Raw genomic sequence first — 19,110 nt, forward strand, 5'->3', positions numbered from 1 at the left:
ACTGGTATATTGCAAACGATAAGATATCGCTCATGCCCACCGCTCAGACAAGATTAAATAACAATCTAAGAGCACAGAGCAGCCAGCTCTCCACCACACTCCACTGCACAGATCACATCCCAAATCACACACAGAGCAGAATCTGATCAGAAACTTCGAAATGAGTCCAGTGGAGAAAAGAGTCAGTGAAGAAAGCTGATGGAAATCAAGAAGTAACAGTATCAATATCATTTCAATGGGACACAATGCAAAATTTGTAATAACTCCAAAGAGTGCATGACTAAACAAGCCAAGTTATCTGTTCAAAGATACTCACTGCAGAATAATAATCAGTATTGAAACAAATCTCAAAAAATATTGAAAAAATTATAGCTTTTTTTCCTTTTTTTTTGTAGAATTGCAAACCACTTCATGGCAATAATTCAACAGCAGTTAAACCTAAATTGATATATAATGTGAATATATATATTTACATTACGATTCTGGGGGTCACAATCTGATTCCAAAACGATTTGTAACCTGCAATTTCTTCTGCTGTACATTTTCATCTTTACAACATCTTTACATTTTCTATGCATTTGCATCTGTAATCTGCTCATTTGTATGACTTTTATCAATGCTTTTTTCTGTTTAAAGCTTGTCCCTGTGGAGGCCTAATTTAAAAAAGCAAAATAGATTCTGAACATTTTAGAATTGATTCAGAACTGACTGACAAAAGATTCAGATTTTTCTCAACACAAACAAATCTGTAGCAAAGAATTCTGGCCCAGATTTGGCATAAAGATGGCACAGCAGGCATTCGTCCGGCACTGGCATGTAGCATGTGGGCCAAACATGGCCCAGGTTTTACAGGCGGCACTCAAGACTTGGTCCAGATCTCAAATGTAGTTTTTGGCCCTGATTTTTACATGTATATGTGGGCCACATAAGTTTGGCCTATCTCGACCCACTTTTAAAATACATTTAAATTATTTTTGAGCAAAGAAAAAATTCTATCAATCAGGTCACATCAAGAAAAAGCACAGCCATAAAGCGAAATGCTTTATGGGTTTATAAAAAACATTGCAGTCATGACACCAACATACCTGGCCTAGTTCAGGCCCAGTTATGTGTTAATTACTTGGCTGAGACTTGGCCCAGATATGGTCCATGTTTGCCGCTTGTATGGAAGCCAGACTTGGTCCAGTCATGTACCGTAATTCACTGCGGCATGTGGGCCAACCAAATGCTGATGTTGTGGGCCAGATAAATTTTGCTATGGGGGGAAATAATGCTGTAAAAAATATAGCTTAATTTCCCTTTTTGGGTAATATGGCAAACTATGGTAATAATAACAGCAGTGAAACATAATTTGTGTTCAGTGCAAGAAAGAAATTCATGAAGTGTAGAACCACTTGAGTGTAAGTAAACGGTGAGGAACTTTTAATTTGTGGGTGAACTATCCCTTAAGCCTTCTAACATTATAAAATCCAAATAGATCATCACCAGTTGGCATAAATACACCACGACTACAAGCAATGCAGCGACTGCACCAACACTGTAGCCAGAAGAAGTTCACTGAGTGCTGCTGTAAACATCCTGCAGATCGCAAACATTATATTGACAGCTCATCGATTCTGAAGTGCAAGCGCAAACCAGAGCGCTTCATTGACAGCCTACAACAAGGTCATCAGATGAATGTGCATGATGGCAAAATCAGGCAGAGAGCTGAAACTAAGCTTACTGGGGGAAAGAAATGTGCCGATATTTAATAACACAATATTTTGTTATGATGAACATGCATGATATAGCAATCTTCCCCACTTCAAAACACAGTCAATAATTACTTATTTTTAAAAACATTTAGAGTGCTTTTTAAAGGGGTGGTCCACTATGATATCATATTTTAAACTTTAGTTGATGTGTAATGTAGCTGTGTAAACATAAACAAAGTTCAAAGTTCAATGCAAAGAGAGACATTGGCCTTTATAGAGTTAGCTTAGCAAAGCCTACAGCGAACAAAGTTTAGGGACTACAAAAAAATACATCCGGGTTAATGATGTCAGAAACCCTTTAGGATACGAGCATACACTCTGTGCAGCGAAGGAGCATTTGCAGATATGCTGTAATGTTATAGCAGAGATGATTCCTGGTGACATGGAGCTGATCTGTGAATCACATTAGCACATGTTAGGTGACGAGAGCCTCTTGAGAGCGGGCTTTCGGAGGAACTAGGAAATATGACAGTCGTTTTCATGTTAGCTGAGTAGCAGTATATCATTAAAGTAAAACATATGGATGAACACTCACCAACTCAACCAAGCCTTAAAAATACACTCTGGACCACTCCTTTAAGATTATTCAGATTGTTGATTTGGCGGTGGTTGTTCAAAATGATTATAAACTTAATAGCCATATATTTTCGAACATAAACATTTTCACGTTATTCTGGCCAACGACATACACAAGGTATTGATTTAAAATGCTGTGACTATTTATAGGCCTTTGTAACTGGAAAATAAGGCTACAGTTGATAACATTAGTTGACGTCAAGTCATGATAAAACTATGTTATTTTTTAATCTTAGGTGATGTTAATTTCACAGTTGATGCTTAAAAACTCATTCAAATAAGTAATAAAATTGTTTAACTAACATGAACAGTTATACTGCAATAAATGTGGCTCAGTGCTGATTATAGCGCATTAACTAATAGTGTAACTAATGGTTACTTTTGAAAACATTTGTTTGCTCTGAAGGTTTATATACAATAAAGCAATACACAATTTACATATTTTTATACACATGTAAAGTAACCTTTTTTTGTAGCTTTAGGCCCACACAGATTTTTTGCCAAATTGAGTCTATTTATTTACCTGTGTAAATTTGTGTATTTAATTTTAATGAATTTTTTTAATTCATTTTAGTAATATTTTAACATTTTAACTCCATTAATATATTGAACACGATTATTTTATTTATTTATTTTATTTCATTGCCCTCATAGTTCACTGACAAGTTTTGTACAGTAAATGTTAGGGTTGTCAAAATTAATTGTTTCTTTGGTGCACCGCGATGCAGACGCGGACAATTCGGTATCGGTTTAGTATTAATCATAACCGGTTATTATGTACTGATGTCATTTATCGCCTATGCTCTCTGTCGCCAGGGAGGTGAGCGCGAGTATTTATAGGCATAGGCACCATAGGCAAATGCCAAGGGCGCTGTATATCCAGGACGGCGCCAGAAAGGAGCGCGGTTCAGTTGGTTTTGTTTTCGATATTCTTGACACACATTCAGTTACAGACGGCAATAACTCAAAAACCTCTTACCCTAAAAAGATCTAAAGTGTGTTTCCAACAAAAAGACAAAGCTGGTTATGTTTCACAGCTGTCTTTCTTTTATTTCGCTCCACACTACGAGCACTGCTCCGTTTAAGCCCTTGCAATATGTGTATAGCCGGGATAGCTCGCGCTGAGAGGAGCTCTCAGCAAGGGACCGTCGGAAAAGTGCCTATTTTTTCGGGTTTTTTTTTCGTTTTTCTGCTCCGCTCTTCGCGAGCTCGCCCTGTTGCGAGGGCTTAAGTGTGTTTGCGTGTGTGTGTTTGTTTCTTTGGTGCTGTCTATGTTTGTGTTTGCATGAGAGACAGTGTGGTGCTGTGTCTCTGTGTGTTTATACAGACAGCTTGTTATAGCCTCTCCTCTAAAATAACACTGTATATGGAAAGCATCGTCAATGCACCGTGATGCACCGAAATATCGAATTGAACAGAATCGAAGGCATTATAATCGTAACCTAACCGAACCGTGAGACCAGTATAGGTTCACACCTCTAGTAAATGTGCTCATTAATTACAAGTGAGACATTTCTGAATTAAGAGTTCATTGCTTAATTGTAAAATAATACACACACTATCTATTATCTCTGATTATTCACTGAAATTAAAAACACATATTGCCTAAAACGAACTTCTTATAAAAAAAATTCCAACTGGAGCTCCTTCACAGGACTCTACACTTGTAAACACTCTCTCCAATGGGCTCGCAGCTCTCCATGTAGCCCATGCATGTCACCACTACCAAACCGACCAATCACAGAGCTTGCACTATGCATCATTGTAATGTGTGGTTCCATTTTTTGAGAGGTGTGTGGGTATGAGACCATGTGAAGGCTACGTCAGACCATACGCATGTACTTGATGCAGAAGTAATCAGCCTAAGTGGGATCACATGACTACACACACAGTAGGGAAAGTAATTGAAAAAAATGGACCTGAAAAAATTTGATCGATTACAGTTTCTGAATGTCAATTTTCAATTAATCGCCCAGCCCTACTGAAAAACTTTTTTATTTAATCTATTATGTTTTTAGTTATGATAGTCCCAAAATCATTCCACATTAATTTGCAGATTGTTTACAAAGAAATAGCAAAAAATGTCTGCAGATTCTGTCTGGCTCTACTTTATGATAATATTGTGATTATACCATATATTGTGATAAAGGCTTTTAATTAAATAGACAATTAGCAATTAAACAAACAAGAAACTGTGATTCCGCAATGGTTCAAACTTATAGTAACCCCAAATAAATACTTTTTACCTCAGTTTTTTCTGGAAGATGTGGCTCTGTTGTAAGTATATGCATTTGCTAAATGACAAATAATCAAAGGGAATCTGGTCTGTGAGAAGCGGCAGCTGGATGATGGTGATAATTCAATCATTTCAATCCAGTTCCCCTCCCTTGAAAAACTGTATGAGATGCCTGTTAACTCAAAACGTGCATTAAACCAAACAGCAGTTGACAGTGTCATCTGGGAGAAGTTTAACCACAGTTTAACCTCCTGTAGTAGGAGGAGAGTATTTAAGAGAAACTGTATTTACTGGATCACTATTGTATTGTTTATTATGTATCGTTGGATATGTACTGAGTATGTAAATTTTTAACTAAAATAAGCCATTCTGGTGTGAAGATACAGTACATCATAGTATCATCAATCAATTATTTTAATATGCAAAATTGTCACTCAATCTTAGAGTTGTCCATTTACTTGAATTTGACATGGTTATCAAAACAGTGCGTTTCAAAAAGAGAGGTTCTTTTTAATTTTGAATGATGTCTTTAATGTAATATATTGCTAACGTTAGATTTGGCCCTTTAAAAAAAACAGTAAATAAATAATAAATAAGTATAAATGCTACATATATTTTATTATTCACTTTAAAATCACTCAAATAATTATTAAACATATTAGACCTTTCAAAAATTTGGGGTCATCAAGTATCGTTTTCTCTCAAATTAATTGCATTTATTTAATCATAAAACAAAAACTGTGAAATATAATTCAGATGTAAAATAACTTTGGTTATAATACACTGTAAAATGTCAATTATTTCCAAGAAGTAAAATCTGAATTTTGACCAGTGATGGCTCCAGTCTTTAGAAACCCATCTAATATGCAGATTTGCTGCTTTCGAGACCTTTTTATTATGTGCAAATTAATATTTGTAAAAACCATGACTGATCAAAAGAATTTATTTGAAATTTGTAACATTATAAATAGTTTAATGTCACTTTATTAACTGTTCAATGCATCACTGCAGAGTAAAAGTAACCTGCGACATGTCTGCCAATGTGATATTCTCTATAATGTCAAATCCAATTGCTGTAGCACCAAAAATAGGTCCTGTGGTCAGTTCTATGTCATTACTTTCCTCAAACCACAACCTTCTGCATAAGTTATAAATCAAATCTTCACTACATAAAAAAACATCTCTAAAATGGAAACTTTGGGTTAGAAGCTAACCAAATCCATACATACACTGTATAAACACGATAATGTGACCACATCTACAGTATCTGGTATCATTATCCATCACACTTTGCTAAGAAAGTCACCTGAGATGTTCCAAGAAGATTTATTGTGCCTACAATCCCACAGGTAGAGTAAACTGTGCTTCTTGACAAACAGTCACTTAATCTTTCCTCTCGCTGGTTTTCACTGGATTCTGCTGACCGCATGTATCCGGCCAACTTCAACAAAGCTTTGGCTCAGTAGGCCTCATGTCGACGCCATTGGTCAGACATAGGGCCAGACCAAGTCCGGATGATGGTACAAAATGGGATACAATAGTGGCAGCACTGGTCTGAAGCATTTGACTGGGGCCAAGTGGTTTTGAAAGAGTCCAAGCTTAGCTGAAAGACCTGGTAATATGTCTTTAAATATGGAAAAAAGCTCATTTAAAGGTGATAGTTCACACAAAACTGGAAATTATTTTAGAATTTACTCACCCTTTACTTGTTTCAAATCTGTTTACTTGATTATCTGTTTTACAAAACTTGCTTTCCTCTGTAACCAGTGACTTACACAGTATTCCTACTATGAAAGCCAAATTTTTTCAGTTTTCTTCTAAATACAGTAAATTATTTTATGTTAAACAGTCAGGAAAAAAAAAAAAAATATATATATATATATATATATATATATATATATATATATATATATATATATATATATATATATATATGAAGGTTTAAAGCCTCTTGAAGGAGGTTAAATAGTGAGTAAATTTTTATTTTGAGCTGAACTCTTCTATTAATTACAGTTCATTCTGAAGCTAATTCAACCAGCACATCAGGGCTAAGCTAAATCAGCACTTTATATGTTTTTTGATTGATCCACTGCTATGGAACTGACAGTGATGAGCAGTGGCGTAGCGGACGGGCCCGCAGGGAACAACTGTGGTCGGAACCAAAGTTCACAGAACTGTGTTCTCTGAACTCCTCTCAAGCGGTGGGCTACTTCATTCTGATTGCTTGCCGCCGAACTACGTTATAACCAATGAAGACGCGCCGCTGTTTCTCGCCGCCGGTTCTCGTAAAAAAAATGAATGACTTCCGGCTACTTTGACGCTCTCGCCGCTTTCGGTTTGTGATCGCTCCTCAGTTTGTGAAGGATTCCACGCGTTGTCGCTTCACCACGCCTCATTTCCCCGCTCCTCAATTTGTGACATAAATATATACACTAGATATCGCATAGGGACCCTGAGCATGCCTCAATAGCGCCGCCACATTGGTACAGTGCTCCCAGGACGAATGTCATTCAACCGCACTAGACAAGGCAGTATTATTACGTGAAGATGCGGGACTTTAGCGCTGTCTACGAGTGTAGTAACGAGCAAACAAATAAAACAAAGCACAAAGGCAGAACATTTCATAGGTAAGATTAAGTTTTTTACGTTTTTGTATGTTCTGAAATTTGTGCTAACGTTAAACAGATAGTTAGCGTTATTGATGATAATACAGTCTCCTACTGTATTCATCATAAGGCAAAGCAGCTCCAACTCGCACTAAATACTCGGCTTATGCTAGTTTTGTTGAATAAAATCAGCAAACAATGCAGAAGAAATATGACAACGAGATGCTGCGCTGCCAGAAACTTGTATTATTGTCGGCTAGTGAACGAGTCGTTCATAACGGAGATTCATTCACAAACAAATCGCTCCCTCCGTCCGTATGAGAAGTGAAAGCAGGAGAGGAGATGTGTGCACGGATTAGATCAAGTTTAATAGGGAGGGTGAATAGTACATTTCTGTACACACAAACACAAGCTTTTTGTCAGGAATGCCCGTGCGATCACTGATCCATCAATGTAGAAAAGTGATGTAAAACTATAATTTTCATAATTTAAAAAAAAAGTTACATACTAACATCCAGGATTACTCCTGTGTATGTGTATATCTCTGGCTAAGGTTTCATAAAATTAAAAAATGTTCAATTGAGAAAAAAGATTTTTACCCACAAAATTGTTTTTTTAACCCCTAGCAGGGTTTTCACAGCTCTGGTTTGAAAAAACTCAGGAAAGTGGGTGAGTCCAGCTTTGTTTAGGTGGGAGTGTCGAAAGAGGGAAGGGTTTGCATGAAAAGGGGAGTTTCATTACATGCACACCAGCTGATTTTCACACCGGCAACACAAACACAGACGCTGGGGTGATAGATGGTGGTTCAGAGAGCAGCATTTACAGCGGATCTGAGAGCTGTGTGAAAGTGGAGGATTTTCAGTCCATAATACTGCAATGATTTAACTGTAAACTTAGTAACTAAATAATTTTGTCTAAGGTATGTCCTTAAAAACTGAAAGAGTACTACTAACGATACTAACTAACTTTGCCATATGAATAAACATATGAATAAACAAACAAAGAACATGGATCACACACTTTCCAAATCTGTAGAGACAGGACAATCAACACCAACAATCAACACCAATTCATTAAATTATTTATACTTTTTTAAAGACATTTAGTGAAATAAATTCTTGAAACTGCTCCTTTTTTTTTTTTAAAGGATACAAGCGGCAAATCTGGATCTCACAATTTCCAGATGCAAAACATTCTCGGGTAAAAAAAATGTTAGCAGACCACTTCGTTAGCAGACCAAAAACTTTTTTGCGGCACATTTATAAGCGCAAAACTGATGACCCATATCTCTATACAATTCTTTTTCTTCGTCCACTTGTTTTAATTACGGTTGGCAACACAATGTCTCTGAACATTGTAACGGGTAAAAAGAGCCTTCAAAGCTATATCATGCATATTTATGAAGTTGCATCTTATTCTCAATAGAGCATGCTGATTGGTTTGAACCAAGTCTTTCTCATGAATTAATGAACAGATGTGCTGACAACTCAATGACGTCACTTTGTACTGGCCGGTACAGCCATCCAGTCACCACGCTAGAATTTACACAATGATCTCATCACCGTGGCATAGCTTTACAATTTCTATTTAAACCGGAAGAACGAATTTGCTCTGAACAAATCTCTCCCTATTTAGTTAATTATATGTGTCCTAATAGTGTTTTTAGCAACATGGGACACATATATGACTGTCAACATCTCAAAAAAAATGTGTTTTGGTGTTTCGTGACCCTTTACAAAGACTAATAATCACAATACAGTAAAAACGTGATATCTTTGTCCAAGGTTATCATACCTTTAGAATCTTATACCAGCCCATGCCTATAGCAGTAACATTCACACACATCCGTCAAGCATGAGTTTACAATGAAAAACAATGAACGAACTGCCCCTTATGGTCACAAATGAGCAACTGACATTGCAATTGTAATCTATGCCATGCTTTACTCATTCATCTGTCAACACTTTTGAGAAGTATCAAGTTTGTCGTCTTGTGTTTCAGAGAATGCTAGTGAGTTTTGTCAAGTATCTTATGCAGCTCTCGAAACGACAGGCCACATAAACCACAAGTGCCATGACTGAGACTCTCCATTGCCTTCAGTTGAGCTCACAGCTGCTGGACTCATTTAGGGCTCTTAAACAAGCACTTGGACTATTTACAGAAGTCAAAAACAAACACAGTCAAAATACTGAGTTGTACCAGTGGCTGGTGTTTTTTCTAGCTAGTGACTCTACTGACATAATGAGATATTTTAAGCCTCAATACACTGCAAATCAAGCAGATCAAGCAAATCAGCAGTTAAGTAACCATGGCTAATACACAAATGGATAATAAATAAATGAAGTATAATGTTATATAACATTAATAATATTATAAACAATATTATAGACAGGCAAATATTATTAGGAAAAATATACAAGAATGATGATTATGTACTGTATACATATCTAAAATGCTTTGGAAATTCAGTAAATGCATAAAAGTAAGAGTAACTTTAACCCATTGAAAAGAAAAGATGTTTAACAGTGTCATAATAAATACAAATATAGTTAAAAATCCCATTATTCTTTGGTTTGGTGCATGTAGTTTACTGTGTGCTGTGGGTAAAAGGTGTGTTTCAATCAGGCTACCACCACAAGTACATTTCAATCCTATTATTATTATTATTATTATTATTATTATTATAAATTATATTATAAGAATCCACTTCGAATAAGAAATAAAAAGTCTACCACGCAATGTCCTTTACTAAAACGAAAGATAACTACAATTATGATTGGATATATTGAAAAAGACAACATAATTTTCATTGCATACTTTATAAAATAGTTCATTTAAACACACACAGAGCGAAGTTTAAAAACTTTACAATGCTCAGATTAACAATAATGACACTCTATTCAACAATAACGATTGTGTGCGTTCCAGATACAAACCACAAAAAGAGTCGCCAGTAATAAACCTAATTCACTCACTTATATTGCTGGTGGTCCTTGGTGCTCCTTGTCTTGGCCATGAAGCGTTCGGCGAGTTTCTCCAGGTTTCGTGAGTACTCCATCTCGATCTCAGACTTCTTGCGGAAAAAATCCTGGAGGTCCTGAAGGAGCTGGACCCTCATGTCGGTCTGCTGCTCTAGACATTTCTGCTGCTCCACCAGTTGAGCTCGAATCTCTGAACAAAAACAACCAAACATGGTTCAATATAAAGAGTCTCTGAACAAAAATCCCCTGCAGAGCAAAGACAAATCAGCAGAGCTTCACTGTACGCTTTGGAAACTCTTGCTGCAGTTCAAAGTAGCCAGACAGAAATTATTTTAAAAAATAAGGATAGCTATATATATCTTCTATAAATAAAGCCATTAGGTTTGCCCTGAGCTAGTTGTATTGTGCCGAATCAGCAATGCTACAGTAATCCAGGTTCATCAGGTGGAGCAGGTAATGCCCTTGTGCTGACTTTCATTACAGCCTGAATGAGAAACGATCCCAGAAACTAACCTAACGACTCTCTAAAGCCAATGTGTGTACAGCTCGTACAGCCATGTAGGCTCTCCACTCCATTTAACAAGCCTTTTTTTGGGCTTAAATTACCTCCGGTTTCCTCATGTGATTGCCCCCTTGTCATTGGAAATGGAGCTCATTAAATTTGTGGTTCACTGTGGAGGCTCTGAAGCTCCATAATATAATATACGTTTAAACTTCCGCTCTTAGTCCTCAAGTGACTCAGCATCATATCAGAGCCACGGTGTCCACTTTGATAGGCTACAAAATAACTAGATGTTCTAAAAGTATTTAAGTACTAAATGTATTCAACCAAATTAATGTAATAACATCCCGGACGAGCCCCCAGTTAAACATACCAGCAGACTTTCTTTATTAAAGAAATAAAATGGCAAGAAAAAAAACCTCAAATATTAACATCAAGTATTGGAAACATTTAAATTTGAAGCTAGTAAAGGGGACAGTTAAAGCATTGTAAATTTTACCTAAAACAAATCTAGAAATACATAACGAACAAAACGAACTTTATCTGGAAAATATTAATTTCTAAGTTTAATAATGAATGACTATGATTTAATTCAAAAACAACAGAATATACATGTGTAAATATTGATGTAATACCTACTATGGCTGCACAATAAATAGTTTCAGCATCAATACTGCAATGTGCGCATCTGCATTAATCACATTACAACGTATGCAATGTTAAGCCTGAATTATAGTTAAGGAGCTACAGAACACATGGTTTGTAGAGTAACTGCTAAATTTAACTATAATAGATTGAAGGTTTATGTGTTTTTAAGGCCTGTAAATAAGCATTTCAAGGGAGTTTAGGTCATTTGGACAAAAAAATTATGATGTTTACATAGATTTATTGTATTTTATTTTTTATGCACAATTTGTCTTGTTTCTAGTCCAACTATCCACATTTCAAAAGCGAAAACAAGATTATTTTACTTACCCCCTGGGGTGATAATTTTGCTTGTTTTAAGGAAAAACTTAATTTTTATTCTGATTTATTCTGACTTATTTCTTCTAAAGATGAAAACAAAACAATATTTTACTTGATCTAAGCATTTAGATATTTGGACTAGAATCGAAACAAGGTATGATTCTTCAATTTCCTGAATACTGTTCGCCTCCCCAAATGGTCAAACAGAGCTGTTCAGGCCATTTTGTGATCACAATATTCGCAATATTTATAGCAAAATAATAAAATATTGGAAAAATATTGGAGAATATCAGATTTCTCCAGTATCGTGCACCCCTGATACCTACTATGTCTGACAGAAAAAAACACCCAAAAATGGATTAACCAACTCAGTTATTTAACCAAAAACTTAAAAGATAATTTAATTACATTATATACAATTTAAATGTATATCTAGTCCAATAAAAAGGAAACAAATTTAACTAGTTAATTTACTCATTCTCAAGCCATCCATTACACATATGACAGCCAAAACGGAAGCGCTCTGGGCATCCCGGGATTGAATTCCGGCTTGTAGACCTTTCCCGATCCAAAGATCCACAAATAAAGGCAAAAATGACAAAAATAAATCTTTAAAAAACAAATAAATAAATAATTTAATAAAAACCTTAAACAAGCTAAAGAAAATGAATACACATGGCTCCTGACCATACACTGAGATCAATTTGCAGTGTATTTACTTTTATTTAAATTTATTCAAATGTTTTTTTACACATTGCAAGCACACACACACACACTTATATACAAAGTCAACTTATTTGTCAGCTAGAAATACAAATTATGTTATTAAAAACATGTTATTAAACACTGCTAGACAGACTTTCTTTTCAAGCCTTATAAACAGCAACTTAAATAATGCTCGCACACTCTTTGCAACGATAGAGAGACTCACAAACCCCCCCAGTCAGATTCCAGGTGAGCTCCTCTCTGAAAGCAAATGTAATGAGTTCGCTCATTTCTTCACTGATAAGATCAATAATATCAGAAAGGCAATCAGCTCATCCAATCAGCCAAGTTGTGTCGATATCAAACAAGCTCAACCACAACTTAAGAAATCAGACATTATGTCTGATTTCATGGCAATTAACAGCAAAATCTTAGAAGAAATTGTGCAAGTTATGAAAACATCAACCTGCAGTCTTGACACGCTCCCCACATCATTCTTCAAAACGGTGTTTACCTGTTTAGAAATGGATCTTCTAAAGGTGGTAAATGCTTCACTTTTATCAGGGATTTTTCCAACCTCACTTAAAACTGCAGTTGTTAAACCCCTCTTGAAGAAGAGCAACCTGGATAACACCCTATTGAGCAATTACAGGCCAATCTCAAATCTCCCTTTCATTGGCAAAATCATTGAAAAAGTTGTTTTTAACCAGGTCAACAAGTTCTTAAACTTCAGGGGGTGTTTAGACAATTTTCAATCGGGGTTTAGAGCACATCACAGTACAGAGAGCGCTCTTATAAAGATAATCAATGATATACGCCTAAATACAGATTCAGGTAAAATAACAGTGCTGGTATTGTTGGATCTCAGTGCTGCATTTGACACTGTCGATCACAGCATACTTCTGGATAGGCTGGAAAACTGGGTTGGGCTATCTGGCACGGTCCTCAAATGGTTTAGATCCTACCTAGAAGGTAGAGGTTACCATGTCAGTATAGGTGACCATATGTCGAGGTGGACACCCATGACGTGTGGAGTCCCACAAGGCTCGATTCTGGCACCTCTCCTGTTCAACCTTTACATGCTCCCTCTAAGCCAAATAATGAGAAAGAATCAAATCTCCTACCACAGCTATGCTGATGACACTCAGATCTACCTAGCCTTACAGCCTAATGACTACAGCCCCATTGACACCCTCTGCCAATGCATCGATGAAGTGAGCAATTGGATGTGCCAAAACTTTCTTCAGTTAAACAAAGAGAAAACTGAAATTATTGTGTTTGGAAACAAAGATGAGGTTCTCAAGGTAAATGCGTACCTTCGCACTAAAGGTCAAATGACAAAAAATAAGATCAAGAATCTTGGTGTGACTCTGGAGTCAGATCTGAGTTTCAACAGTCATGTCAAAGCAGTCAGTAAATCAGCATACTATCATCTCAAAAACATTGCAAGAATCAGATGCTTTGTTTCTAGTGAAGATTTAGAAAAACTTGTTCATGCTTTTATCAGCAGCAGGGTGGATTACTGTAATGGACTCCTCACTGGTCTTCCTAAAAAGACAATCAGACAGTTGCAGCTCATCCAGAACGCTGCAGCCAGAATTCTAACCAGAACCAGAAAATCAGAGCACATCACACCTGTCCTCAGGTCTTTACACTGGCTGCCAGTTACATTCAGAATAGATTTTAAAGTATTATTACTGGTCTATAAATCACTAAATGGCCTAGGACCTAAATACATTACAGATATGCTCACTGAATACAAACCTAACAGATCACTCAGATCTTTAGGATCATATAAACTAGAACTTCCAAGAGTTCAGTCAAAGCAGGGTGAATCAGCTTTCAGCCACTATGCCCCTCACTGCTGGAATCAGCTTCCAGAAATGATCAGATGTGCTCCAACATTAGGCACATTCAAATCAAGACTGAAAACACATCTGTTTAGCTGTGCCTTTACTGAATGAGCACTGTGCTGCGTCCGACAGATCGCACTATTATGTTTTTCTCTTCTTCTTCATTCTTTATATCACATTTTACCTGTTTTTATGTTTTGTTTTGTTTTTATGCATTTTTATTATTTGTTTTTATTTTATTTTTACTTGTTTCTTTTATTCTTCTTTATGTAAAGCACTTTGAATTGCCATTGTGTATGAAATGTGCTATATAAATAAACTTGCCTTGCCTTGCCTTGCCTATTATGTAAAAAGAAAAAATAGTTTCAAAATCAGCTTTAAATAAGGTTTCGTTTCTTTAGAGACACGTTGCACCTCTTGAGAACTTGCTGTATAATTGTATGTGCACTTAAAAATTTTCTTCACTACTTGTTCAAACTACTTATTTAAATTAGCTGAATCAACACAATTCTTGAGGTTGTGTTTTGAGACAACTTAATTGTTTTATGTTCAATCCACTTAAATTTGTAAAAACAATTCAGTTAACTTAATCAATTTGTGTTGGGACAACATGAAGCAATTGTGTGGAACCCAGCATTTTGACAGTGTATGCTTTTAATAGCCTGTGAGAAATGCCAATGTACAGCAAATTACAGTACTATCTCTTTAAGCACCAGCAGGTTTATTCCCTGACATGTCATATTATGCTCCATTGCCCTGCTGATTAAGTATCCGTTACACAATCTACAATACACCATTGCCTCAAAGACATTCAAAGAGATTCCAAGAGCAATATAAAACTCTGCGCGCTCGGCTTTCCATCGTCACCCATATCGAGTGACCCAATGTGACTACAAAGAGCATTCCTGGCCCGGTGAACTGATGTGTATGGTAAACATCTGCATGGAGTCGCTGTGCTCACGCATGTGTGTGTCTGATCAAAGCCTCTGTGATCCACTTCAAACAGACAGATAGATAGATGTGAGCACCTGTGAGCCGCCTGATACTGCACAAACAAGACCTGAAGGAGGACCCCACAAGACTATCAGCCTTTCTGTGTCTCTACTGTTAGCGTTAAAAGTTTCACTATTCACACACGGGTTAGGGAAATAGAGAATGGTTTAGGGCAATTTGGTTGCAGCTTACAAGCATATCACACAAAACATGTTGTACAATATAAATATACCCTAATCTAAAAAACTTTACAGCTGAGGAGATAAATTAAAGTTTGAACCAGTTTGTTTTACTAATACAAGTTCTGTATCGAATACCAGAGGCAAGAAGGTAAAACTCGAATCATGACAGAATACTCTCTTAACTTTACCCAAAACTTGTCTATTGTACAACTGAGCCATAGTCTGTTTCTTTTTCCTCTAAGGTTCACAGTTAGGGTTGGGTACCAAAACCCCTTTGTAACCAGTATGAACCGGACCGCATCAGCATATGAATTCCGGTGCCTAATTTCGGTGCCACTGGTGCTGTGACAAGAACGTATTAAGGAAGCATCAAAAGGTGTATCAAACACGAAAAGAGGGCAGGTCATAGAGTAGCTCTTCAAAAAGCAGCCAGTGGGATTTTGTTTTTATCACAGCTGTGAGTGGTTGAAGCGCATCAAATCCAAAGCAAATGAAAAGTTTCTTGAAGAGGGCGGGGCATGTCAGATACTAGAGAGCATTTGATTGGTCAAGATTTGATGAGAAACTAAAGTATTTGGTGACATGAAAAAAATGTTGATCCGGAAGTGATAAACTGCATGCTTTATTTATTTCAGTTTTAAATCTTCTAAACGTGAATTGAAAAACAAGAACTTTATTTTAATTTTATGGGAAGATTGATTTTTTAAAAATTATCATTATAAATATTATTTTTCAGGTGATTGGCAAAGAGATCATTAGAAAAGTTCAGACGCAAAAACTAAATGCTGTCTAAAAAGTTTTTCTAAAATAAGATTTTTTCTAAGCCTCCTACTGTATGTTTATGTTCAGTTATTTCTCTTGAAGGCAGTGAAAAGAACTTATGTTTCAATGTATAAATGTAAAATTACTGAACCTACACACAGGAGTTCAAATGGAAAATATCAAATGGCTTTTAAAGGTTTTTGCATCTAAACTTCATTTTTAATGAACAATGGAAGTTTCTATTTCAAATTTGCTTACCAGATTTTTTTTTTAAGTAACTAGGCTAAAAAACTAAGGAAAAACATTTGATAAATGTGCAAAGTATACACAAGAAGTAATTTATTATTGTGGATAAACATATGAAAAAAGATAAGAAACCACTGTAAATGACTGATGATATTTCTTATTTTTGTTTTAATAAAATAACAAAAGAGTGGCATTTTCCGAAATGTTTGTGTTCATTTTAAGCACAACACAATAATGTTTCATGTCAAAAGTAAAAAAAAAAAGAAGCAACATTTAGTGGAATAACCCTGATTTTTAATAACAACAACTGAAAATATCTCTTTACTAACCGTTATTTTCTGTGAAAAAGAAAACGTTAAATGACAATATCTTTATTTGAATTTTAAAAAGAAAGATTATCAGACATAAAACAATACAAACACTTTCCACAAAATCAAATGCAATAAATCCCATAAATCCATATATAGATGTATATTTATTTTGCATTGCTTTTCCCCCTTCAGTATTCTCATATACAGACCCCAGCAGCAAGCTGTATTTTTTCCGCATTCTTGTGCCAAAGCTATGTGGGACAAACTGTACCAGAATCCTGAATGCAGACGATCTCATCAGCGCTACCTGAAATAGCAGCATTTGTCAGGAGACTTGTGTTAATGCACTGGGTTATGCAGAACTGCCATCTGCTTAACAACTCGGCGCAGGGAATACTTTTCAGACTGTCACATTTGCTCAATTACCAAAGTGAGGTGCCAGATAATGTATTTGGGTAGTTGATATGACATGTCATGCAATGACAGCACAGCAGTGTACTGGGCCATGAGCTGCAGTATACTCAATCTAAAACTCCTGCTTTATACAAGTAGTTATAGGTTTGTTTCAAATTTAAAAAAATATATAGTACATTTTGTTTAGTTTTTATTATTATAGTTAATTTTGTATCTGTCAATATATCTATGAAATTATGAAACAGTCTGGAACAGATTATAAACAGTGTCTGGATAGAAATCAGTTTGTTGAATATGTCTATGAATTTAGGCGATGGACGACACGGTGACTCAGTGGTTAGCACTGCCACCTCACAGCAAGAAGGTCGCTGGTTCAAACCCCAGCTGGGTCAGTTGGCATTTCTGTGTGGAGTTTAAATGTGTCCCCGTGTTGACGTGGGTTTCCTTCGGGTGCTCCGGCTTCCCCCGCAGTCCAAAGACATGCGCTATAGGTGAATTAAATAAACTAAATTAGCTGTTATGTATGTGTGTGAATGAGTATGTATGGACGTTTCCCAGTACTTAGTTGCAGCTGGAAGGGCATCCGCTTTTTAAAACATGCTGGATAAGTTGTAAGTTCATTCTGCTGTGGCGACCCCTGATGACAAAGGGACTAGGCCAAAAGAAAATGAATGAATGAATGAATATAGGCAATTGTAAAAAAGAACAAAATGAGAAAGGTTAGTGCCGTTTGCAGTACCATAGATGTATTGGGTCTGTGTTATAATAAGCAAATGGTGTACAAATGGTGAATTGAATATATAGAGAAAAGAATGTATTAAAAAAAAAAAGATGAATTATGTTTCATGTAAAAAGAACATATAGATAAAAGAAGTAAAATGAAGTAATAGAAGAATGATGTGGAATCATTGTGGTAATGGGGTGGGGAAAATATTAATCTTGCACCACAGTTGCTTGAGGTGTATGATTTTCTGCTCAAAGTAAATCAAATCTATAACAGTTGTGTGGCACATATGATAATTATATAGACCATTTTGAGGTATGTAAATAAAACAATGGTCCCATTGTGCTTCCTGTTTTATATTTGTAATTTATTTTACAATTACAGCCTCATAAAACAGAGAAATCTTCTCTCATTGCTTTCATACTGAGCCACAGTAAGTGTTTTCTAGTAGACAGGTAGACAGTGGATATGGGAATATGCTGTTTTTATGCGGTACAGCTGGGAGACATCGGTCAGTCGGCCGGCCTTGTGCCAGAGCTCAGGAGTGATGTGTGCAATGTGATCGCCCATGGCCAGATTGATTTTTACCAACTCTAGTCCATCAGGGAAACTCTACCGACTCTTGACAGCTCGACGAGGAGTGATGCTGCAGTCCAGCACTAACAAGACGCCTTATTGCAGGATTCAGTGAACCGCACTGTTCACACTACAAATAAACACGAGGCCCAAACTGAATAAACACCGAACTGGAACACTGATAACAGGGTGCTTGACAATACATAAGTGAGTCTTCCCAAGCAAGTTATATACTGTTAAAGTGCACATGAAATCAAATTAACCATATTGATTTTGTTAGCTCACATTGCTAGTTTTTTAGTGAACAATTCATTGGTGCATGTCATTAGGAAAAAAATAAGTTTGCTCTTGTATTTTAAAATTGAAATCTGAAAATGCACTTCCTGTTTGTTTTCAGTTAAATTGTCAGATGATGTCTGTCTAGGGTATTGGGCGTGGCTAACATACTTGACCACGCCCCTCCAATTGTCAGTTTTGAAAACAAACAGAAATGGTGAGGAGGAGGAGTCTGTTAGGTTGTAATAACTCATCCAAAACCCTTTTCCCAATATTTCTAAATGAAATGCCTATACTACATCCAATCAGTTTACAGTAGAAAAAACAAACAAACAAGTCACTCCCACGGTTTTCTCATTTAATATTTTGGTTTTCTAAGAATTTGGTCACAAAATGAACAAATAAATAAAATGGTCACAGTTTTCAGTTCATGTGGACTTTAAAAAA

General features: G+C 36.1%; 1 protein-coding gene across 6 annotated transcripts in view; it reads right to left on the bottom strand.

Moving 5' to 3' along the window:
• Positions 1 to 19,110, bottom strand: part of srgap1a (SLIT-ROBO Rho GTPase activating protein 1a) — a 177,904-nt gene that overhangs the window by 111,371 nt on the left and 47,423 nt on the right. For all 6 annotated transcript variants that reach the window (XM_073929905.1, XM_017352030.4, XM_017352032.4 and 3 more), the window contains exon 2: positions 10,148 to 10,343. In XM_073929905.1, coding sequence (XP_073786006.1) covers positions 10,148 to 10,343 — 196 coding nt within the window. The remainder of the gene's footprint in view (positions 1 to 10,147; positions 10,344 to 19,110) is intronic.

This window comes from Danio rerio, chromosome 18 (genome assembly GCF_049306965.1).
Source record: "Danio rerio strain Tuebingen ecotype United States chromosome 18, GRCz12tu, whole genome shotgun sequence".
Lineage (NCBI taxonomy): Eukaryota > Metazoa > Chordata > Actinopteri > Cypriniformes > Danionidae > Danio > Danio rerio.